This window comes from Malus sylvestris, chromosome 15 (genome assembly GCF_916048215.2).
Source record: "Malus sylvestris chromosome 15, drMalSylv7.2, whole genome shotgun sequence".
Classification (NCBI taxonomy): domain Eukaryota; kingdom Viridiplantae; phylum Streptophyta; class Magnoliopsida; order Rosales; family Rosaceae; genus Malus; species Malus sylvestris.
In genome coordinates this window covers 53,059,332-53,069,137 of record NC_062274.1, presented here as the reverse complement: position 1 = coordinate 53,069,137, position 9,806 = coordinate 53,059,332, and the positions used below count along the sequence as shown (strand labels likewise).

The window sequence follows — 9,806 nt, the reverse complement described above, 5'->3', positions numbered from 1 at the left end:
CAATTGGAAGTGAGAGGTTTATATTTGAATCTCGTGGATGGCGAATTTGATACCAAATTAGGATGCCCATTGTGTAATTTAACCGAACTCTCCCTCCCTTTAGTATAGAACATCGATGTACTAAAAAAAATAAAAAATTCATCTTATGTCCTCTAGGTGGCCGTAATTTTTTAACTTTTCCCTTCAACATACCTTTAATGTTGTAGGTTATTCATTCCAATTCAATCATGTGTACCAAACGAGTCTCTTCATAATACCATAACAATCGATTAAAAACCCGTTCCATCTTATTCATAAAAACTCACTTCCATCATAAGTTCATTTCATCAATTTCATTTCATAATACAGTAATTAAGAACCCGTTCCATCTTATTCATAAAAACTCATTTCAATCATAAGTTCATTTCATTTCATCAAATTTCATTTATACACAAAGACCGACTTGATCAAGCGTACCTATGAAAAACTCCGAAGTCTTCCCCGAACCATCATAGAAGTCCATTTCAGAATTGAATGATGTTTCAATCATGCATGTGTAATTCTTCAATCAATTAACCCTACGAACACGCTCATTTTTAAGGCCACTCAAACCATGTGAAGTGAGAAACAAATGAAAAGGACATTAAATGAAGTCATGGGAAAAACCAGTACAACACAAAAAGAAAGACTCCAAAACATAGGAGGGCATATTATTGTTAAAAGGCTTAGTTTTTGGTACCAATCCCCAGCCCCAACACTTTACACCCTAAGCTCAATTTTCACCTTCACTTCGGTCGTATTCCATCCATTCTGTCAAATATGCTAACATGGAAGGATAATTTAGTAGTTTCATCCTGGGTGGCACTTAGAGTGCCATTCTCTACGGTGATGTGGCAACAAAAATAAACCATCTAGGATGAAATTACTAAATTACCCTTCCACATCACCATATTTTGACGGAATAGACAAATCCAACCAAAATCAAGCAAAAATTGATATTACCATAATATAGAAGTGAGATTGATAGTGGTGATGATGTTGTAAAGTAAAATCAAACTAAATTAAGTCCTAATGGATATCTACTAATAACCCAATATATTGATTTGACACCTCTAGGTGATGGGCATCACCATCACTTAAGGTTGATGGGTGCGACTGGGGATAATGTCAAGGTGTTGTTGCAGAAATTAAGTAGCCAAGAGATCTCACAAACCTTACCCTTCTCGTTCTCTATAAAAATAATCTTTATGGTTCTATTCCTAAAGAGATAGGTAACTTGAAATCTCTTGTGTGGCTCTGCTTGTATAAGAATCAGCTAAGTGGTTCAATCCCAACATCCGTAGGTGATCTCACAAACCTTACCCAGCTCTATCTCTACAAGAATAATCTTTCTAGTTTTATTCCTAAAGAGATAGGTAACTTAAAATCTCTTGTGAACCTTAGGCAGAGTGAAAATCAGCTCTATAGTTCAATCCCAACATTCGTAGGAGATCTCACAAACCTTACCCTTCTCGATCTCTACAAAATTAATCTTTCTGGTTCTATTCTTAAAGAGATAGGTAACCTAAAATCTCTTGCAAATCTCAGTATGGGTGAAAATCATCTTTCTGGTTCTATTCCTAAAGAGATAGAGAACTTAAAGAATTTGACTGGTCTGTGGTTGTATAATAACCATATTTCTGGTCATTTACCCCAAAATATTTGCAGTGGTGGACTACTCAGAATGGTTTCAATAACCAATAACCATTTGGCTGGTCCAATCCCCAAAAGCTTGAAAACCTGCACAAGCTTAATGAGAGTCCATCTTGATGGAAAGCAGTTGATAGGAAATGTATCTGAAGACTTTGGTGTCTATCCAAATCTTTATTTTATAGATATGAGCCACAATAACTTCTATGGGGAAATCTCACAAAGCTGGGGATAATGCCACAATTAGAAACCCTACTAATTGCGATAAACAACCTTACTGGTAACATACCTCCTGATATTGTCAATGCACAAAAAGTTCATGTGCTAGATCTTTCTTCAAATCGCTTAGTTAGGGCGATTCCGAAGGGATTTAGGAGAATGACTTCTTTGCTGAAGTTGATGTTGAATAGAAATAAACTTTCAGGCCCTATAACATTGGAATTTGGATCACTAATTGATCTTGAATATCTTGACTTGTCATCAAACAAATTCAATGCGTTAGTTCCAAGCAATCTAGGTTCCTTTCTCAGACTGCACCATCTAAATTTAAGCAACAACAACTTTTCTCAAGGAATTCCAGTTAAGTTGGGGAAGTTAGTTCAGTTGAACGAACTTGATTTAAGTTACAACTCACTTGAAGGTAGTATACCACCAGAAATCACCAATATGGAGAGTTTGGAGACGTTCAATCTTTCCCACAACAATCTCTCGGGTTTCGTACCATCAAGTTTTGAAGGCATGCATAGCTTATCATATGTTGACATATCTTACAATGAATTGGAAGGTCCCCTTCCCAACAACAAAGCGTTTCAAAAAGCTCCCCCAAAAGCTGTATAAGGGAACAAAGGATTGTGCGACAATGTTACATCTTTGCAACCCTATACGCATGGCTTAAGAAAGAACCACAAGTGGGTATTTGTAATCACATTCATCCTTCTATCAGCAGTTTTCCTTCTTTGTGCTTTCTTTACAATTGTCTTAGTAGTGGAAAGAAAGAAGAAGCATCGGGATAAAGGAGGAAAAAACATGCATGAAGAAGTATCATTTTTAGTTTTGTATTTTGATGGAAAGTCAATGTATGAGGAAATCATAAGGGCGACAGAAGAGTTTGATTCCATATTGCATCGGGAGCAGAGGACAAGGAAGCGTCGACAAAGCAAAGTTGTCATCTATCATCATAATGCCTGTGAAGAAACACCATCACTTGTGGGATGGCGAGAAGAACTTGGAGGAGGGATTCTTTAATGAAATAAGACCATAGACAGAGGTAAGGCACTGGAACATCGTGAAGCTTTATGGTTCCTGTTTGCATCACCAACACTCGTTCTTGGTGTACGAGTTTCTTGAAAGAGGAAGCTTGGCTAAAATTTTGAGCAAAGATGAAAAAGCTAAAGAAGTGGGGTGGAGAAAAAGGGTGAATATTGTTAACGGTGTAGCTGATGCCTTTGCATACATGCACCACGATGTCGTACCACCAATTATGCACCGGGACATATCAAGTAAGAAACTTTTGCTGGATTCTGAATATGATGCCTCTGCTTCAAACTTTGGCACTGCTAAGTTTTTGAATCGAGACTCAACTAATTTGACTGTCGTTGGAGGCACATATGGATATGTTGCACCAGGTAATATTGTTCTCTGTTCTATATATTCTTCTACTTTTTCTTGTAGACCAATGATTCTTAATTTATTCTTGGATATTTTTGTGCTGAATGTTATTCCTTTTCGTCGTTAAGCATAAGTTAAATGCTTTGATCTGGAATAGAACTTTGAAATTGTGTATACGATAATTTGGTTGTTACTGGGGATCCAAAATATGCTACTTTTATATTAAGATTAATTGGTGATCCAAAAAATATTCTAGTCCGTTTTTTTTCATGATGACAAAATGTTCTAAACGTTGAAGACTCTGATATAGTTTATTAGATACCCATACTAATAATCCCACTGCTATAAGCTTATTTTGAGCAGAGCTTGCATATACAATGGAATTGAACGAGAAATGCGATGTTTATAGCTTTGGAGTGGTCGCATTGGAAATAATTAAGGGGAGGCATCCTGGAGATTTTTTCTCATCATTCTCATCAGTGCCTTCTTCGTCTTCATCGTCATCATCATCTGCATTAGCAGCCCATCAAATGTCAATTGTGGATGTTCTAGACCAACGCATTTTGCCTCCAACGCATCAAGAAGCAGGGGAAGTTCTCTCTCATGTGAAGAATGCATTTTCATGCTTGCATCCCAATCCGCGATCCCGTCCAACAATGAAACATGTTTCTCAACCCCTTTCAACTCAGAAGCTGCATTTTTCGAAGCCACGTATGATAGCCTGCGGAGAATTGCGTACTCTAGATCCTTTGACCACCTGAGAATCAAAGAAAGTGGGTATTTCCTATAAATAAGTTTTCCCTACGTCGAGTCTTCCTTTTAGAAGAAAGTTTCTTTATAGATGTTTCCCTTATTGTAATTTATTTCATGCACTTATTTGCTGCAGAATAAAAAGTGTTCCTTGATTACAGATGAAATATATTGAATCCAATTATTTGTCCATCGTAATTTATTTCATTTATGTACTTTGGCTCATACAATTATAGGATGCTTTGTGGTTGAAAATATTTTCCTTATTCTGATAGGATTGTATATGATTGTATATATACCATTGATTGTGATGAATATACAATATCATTGAAAAGCATTCTTTCTTCTTGGCATTAGAGCCGAGTTAGGAAAAAAAAAAAACATCGAACCCTAACTGGGTTTGTATTTGCCGTGTCCCTGATCAATTGTAGCAAGCAACTTAGAGTTGTTGCTACCCATATCCCTGATCAATTGCAACGAGCAACTGAGAGTTGTTGTTGCCCCGTTCTGTCAGTCTGTTCGCATTGTTCCAGATTCCCACCACAACGCTGCTTTGTCAGTCTGTTACCATGTTCCAAATTCCCATCACAGCGCTGCAGGTTTTAAGTTATACTGACAGCAAGACTGATGGCTGAAGAAAAGGGGGTCAGTTTTAAGATTGTACCAGCGGCAGCTCCAATTATGGTGCAATCAGAGAATTCAAGCTTTAATATTGATATGGTATTGGATGAAAAGAACTATGATTTATGGGCTCCTCTCGTCCAAATCCATATTGCCAGAAGGAAGAAGATGGGATATCTTTGTGGGTCTATCAAGGCACCTAACGAAGACAATCCTAAATATGATTGGTTCTTTAAAGATCAAAAAAATTAAGAGTTGGTTTTTTGTCGTCAATGAAGCCAGAGATTATGAAATGGTACATTCAGTTGTCTACTTCGAAGGAAATTTAGGACTCTCTTAAGGCGACCTACTTTGATGAGAAATACGAGGCTAGAATTTATTTGTTGAATCAGAAGGCATCACGTCTTCGTCGGAATGGCTGACCTTTGGCTACCTATTTCAGGGAGCTAACTGAGATTTTCCAAGAATTGGATCACTTTAATAAAGTATCCATGGAGTGTGAAAACGACGTCAAAGTGTTTCAAAAATCCACTGAGAGACAACGAGTCTATGTGTTTCTTGGTGGTCTCGATGATGTGTTTGATCAGGTTCGTGGAGAAGTGTTACGGAATGATCCCCCTCTTGGCCTTCAGGCTTCTTATGCATATGTTCGTGGAGAAGCCGATCGAAATGAAGCAATGAAGATGAAGGTTAGGGTGAACCCCTTGCCATGGCAGCAAAGGCCTGTGGATCATCTTTTTGGTCGAACCGAGACGGGTCTCAGAATCGGCCAGGACAAACTCGTCCTAGCCGAACAAGCCGAGATCGTCCCCAAGGTAAGTGCCCACACTATGGCATGACAGGACACTCCAAGAGTTGTTGTTTTGAGCTGAAATTAGGATAAGACCCATGATCCTCGATGCAACAAATCTCGAGCCTCTGTTGCAGAAACCAAGAATGATTTAAACCAGATAGCGGACAAGGTGTCTGCCATGATTGTTGTGGCAAGTAGTGATGGTAAGGCACTAAGTACTTCTACTTCTGTTATGAATAATACATGGATAATTGATAAACATATGACTTGTGATTCTAGATAGGTTCCATCACTAAAAACATCCACACAAACCGTGGTCAACGTTGCCAATGGTAATGTTGTCCTTGTTACTAGGGAAGGCATTGTTTCCCTTTCTGATACCATGAAACTTGACATTGTTGGTTCCCTCTCTAAATTATAATTTGTTATCCGTTGCTCAAATAACCCTTGCCTTACACTGTTTGGTTATTTTTTTGCCCCATTTTTGTGTTTTTAAGGACATCTGGATGCGGAAGACGATTGGTTATGGTATTAGAAGAGTGAAGCTTTATTACTTGGAGTTGACAACTAGTAGTTATGGCTTGCTGACTCAAGCTCTTTCCGTTGATGATTCTCAAGGGGATACTAATAAAGTGTCGGACATCTGGATGTGGCACCGGTGCCTTGGGCATGCTTCATTTGGTTATCTACATAAGTTATTTCCTAGTTTGTTTGTCAAGAGTGATGTTTCTCAGTTTAAGTGTGATGTGTGTGAAATGGCTAAGAGCCATCAAACTTCCTTTCCTCCTAGTTTAAATAAAAGTACCATTCTTTTTATGATTGTGCATTCTGATGTATGGGGGCCGTCAAAAATAGCTACTCTTGGTGGTGCTCACTGGTTTGTTACTTTTTATTGACGATTGTACCATAATGACTTGGGTTAGTTTGTTAAAGTCGAAACGCGAAGTTAGTTCGGCCTTTCAAAAGTTCCATAAAATGGTTGTTGCGCAATACAACAAGAATATCCAGATTCTTAGAAGTGACAATGGTGGCAAATATGTTAATATGGAACTTCGTTCCTTCCTTGAACTGCATGGTATTGTTCATCAGACCACGTGCCCGTATACTCCTCAACAGAATGGGGTTGCCAAACACAAAAATAGACACTTGTTAGAAATGGTTTGTGCTTCACTCATTGAAGCACATCTGCCTCTACATTATTGGGGCGAGGCACTTACATCTGCGACCTATCTTATTAATCATCTTCTTTCCCTTACGATCAACTTCCATACGCCATTTCAGGCCTTCATGTCTCATACTAGCAGTCCACCGACTCCAAATCTTTCCCCGCGGGTCTTGGGGTGTGTTGCTTTTGTTCACCTCCATCCTCCTCAACGGAATAATAAACTTGAGCCTCGAGCCATTCGTTACGTATTTTTGGGTTATGCCACTACCCAGAAAGGATATCGTTGTTATCATCCTCCGGGTAAGAAAATGTTTATCACTCAAGATGTGATTTTCCATGAGAATGAAATGTTTTTTGGATCCTCTGCGTCCTTACTTTAGGCGGAGTACTGAAATAGTGAAGTTCTGACCTGAGATAATAGTGAAGTTTTGACCTTTGATCACTTTCCTGTGGTTAGAAACGAGTTGAACGAAGAGTAGCCATTGCAGTCATCACATTTGGCATGTGGAGAAAAGCAGCAGCCTGCATGTTTTGGTGATCAACCCACTAAGCAGCAGCAAACAAATGTGGAGGAAGACCAGCACACGAGTCCTACAGGGTTTGGGCTTGAAAATGAGCTGCATCTCACTATTTGCGATGGAACCAAGCAGCAACCACAGCAACTGTCACGAGATTTTTTTCCCAATGTTATGAACTCATCTTCTGTTAATTCTCATAACCAATCGTCTTCCACACTGGATGCACCTCCACTCCATCGCCTTCCAGAGCGTATTAATCGAGGTATTCCCAAACCCACTTATGAGGTAGATCCTAAGTGTAAACACAAGTATTCCATGAGTAAGTCAAATTTGGATTCAAGAATCTATCCATTAAACAATTATGTGTCTACATGTTACCTGTCACGGGTATTTCACATTTGTTGGGGGAAATCTAGTAATGTGGAGAAGCAAGAAGTAGAATATCGTATCAAGGTCAAGCACATAAGCCAAATTTAGAGGCATGGCACTTGGTATTTGTGAAATCTTGTGGCTTAAGTTTCTGTTACAAGATTTGGGGGTCAAACATGGTCAGCCAATGAAGTTTTTTTGTGACAATAAAGCTGCTTGTGATATTGCTCATAATCCAGTGCAACATGATAGGACCAAATGTAGAAGTTGACAGGTTCTTTATTAAAGAGAAGCTAGACAGCAAAGTAATTGAGGTTCCTCCCATAGGAACTGAAGACCAAGCAGCAGATATTCTCACTAAGGCGGTCTCTAGTGACAAGTTCTCGAGGTTTCTAGACAAGTTGGGCATGTGTAACATTCATGTACCAACTTGAGGGGGAGGGTTGACTTGTATTAGGATTCCTACCATATTTGGTTTTCTAGTTTAGGGTGTAATTATTCTTTCCTGATTCTGATAGGATTGTATATGATTGTATATATACCGTTGATTGTGATGAATATACAATATCATTGAAAAGCATCGAGTGAAGGCAACTTTAAGAAAATCATTTTTAGTGTTCCCCGCGACGAATACTTCAGCCAGCAGCGGTACATTTCTAATAATCATGTTCATCCTAAGTCCAAAATAAGTGAATGAAACAAGATTTGCATCACGTATCAGAATGCTTCGAGATTGTCACAATTTTTTATCACCAAGTACTTCAATGGAATTGACAGACCGACAACTCTCAGTTTTTGCAAATCTGGAATATCATATATTGCTAATCATTCGAGAGCTGGACAGTTAGACAAAAAGTACTCGAAACCTCCAGCAAGACAAACATTTTTGAACTTTACAACTCTGAGGAAGTTGAAGCCAACATTGATGCAAGGTTATTGACTAGACCTAAAAGTTGGCGGGGAGAAAAAGTATAGCATGGTACATGGTGCACAGAACCCTTATATGACGTAGAAAATTCTGTTGAGAAGTTCAACTCAAGAATTTGAACTCTTCTTTCCGTTGCATATCGAATCCATTTATCAAGGGAAGTTGAATATCGCTGATTTAGGTTAAAAACTTAAAACAAATCCGAAATTGTTCGATACTCATGCCTTGATGCTTTTCCAAAGTGACCCACTTGACGTACCTTTCCTTTAATTTTTCAGGCTAGTGAAGTACCTTTCCCTTTCCAAAGCTTTAAGATCGACATTGAAATTGAGAGACCAAGTAGATTTCCAAACATACCTCCATCGCGTAGAAAGGAAACGCATGCTGCTTCCCTTAGCGACAAGAAAGACATTATGCCAACAAAACTTCATCTGGCAGCTCGCTGATTCGGTCTGCCATCACCACCCCACGCTTTCGTTCGTCATTTGGAAATTAGAAGCGAAATGATCAATAAACAAGAGTGATATGCTGCACCCCCTTAGAATGCTGATGAAATGGTGGAACTTTAATGCAATGGACGGCACTTTGCTCCTTATTGTTTGGTGGATGAGTTCACGCATTATTTTGGTCGAGTACATTTATCTTACATTGGGTGGTGCATGCCCTTTGGAACTCCAACGCTTCTATGGTTTTTTTTATTTTTTATTATTATTATTAATAGGAAGGAGGAGAGTTTGAAACTATTATGATAATTTAGGAAATGAGGGGGTTTCAGACACTAAAATTATGAGTAGAAACCTAACACTCTATCTTATGATGATATTTGACCACATGCAACGTTTCTAGGGTTAAATATGACCAATTTCATTCATGTTTTGCTCACCACCTAGTCTGGAAATTTAAACTCATTTACCATAATCAAGTTCATATCATAGAGGTGGCAAATCAATGCATTAGATTGTTAATAAATACTCATTAAGACTCATTTAGTTCAAATAAGTATTCGTTAAGATCCGTTTAATTTGATATTACCATAATATAGAAGTGAGATTGATAGTGGTGATGATGTTGTAAAGTAAAATCAAACTAAATTAAGTCCTAATAGATATCTACTAATAATCCAATATATTGATTTGACACCTCTAGGCGATGGGCATCACCATCACTTAAGGGTGATGGGTGCGACTGGGGATAATGTCAAGGTGTTGTTGCAGAAATTAAGTAGCCAGGAGAGTTGTACCGCCGTGGTATATTGGCTGGAGGGCCCTTCCTTTTCCTCGGAGACAATTGGTAAAAATGGACTAAAACTGAAAGAAAAAAAAACAAAAATGGGAGTATATTTTGAAAGAAAAAAAGCTGAATTTTAGAAAATTATTAAGTAAGTTT

At 38.3% G+C, this 9,806-nt stretch overlaps 1 protein-coding gene across 2 annotated transcripts; it reads left to right on the top strand.

Annotated features, from left to right (window-relative positions):
• Positions 1-3,121: 3,121 nt before the first annotated feature.
• LOC126601731 (probable leucine-rich repeat receptor-like protein kinase At1g35710) lies at positions 3,122-4,242 on the top strand. 2 transcript variants are annotated; one of them, XM_050268487.1, is made up of 2 exons: positions 3,122-3,293; positions 3,640-4,242. In XM_050268487.1, the coding sequence occupies exons 1-2, from the start codon at positions 3,122-3,124 to the stop codon at positions 4,035-4,037; spliced, it is 570 nt and encodes a 189-aa protein (XP_050124444.1). In that variant the 3' UTR covers positions 4,038-4,242. The 2 variants fall into 2 exon arrangements, 1 of the variants encoding a protein (XP_050124444.1); XR_007615795.1 differs by having other exon boundaries at positions 3,245-3,293; positions 3,757-3,862.
• The last annotated feature ends 5,564 nt before the right edge of the window (positions 4,243-9,806 follow it).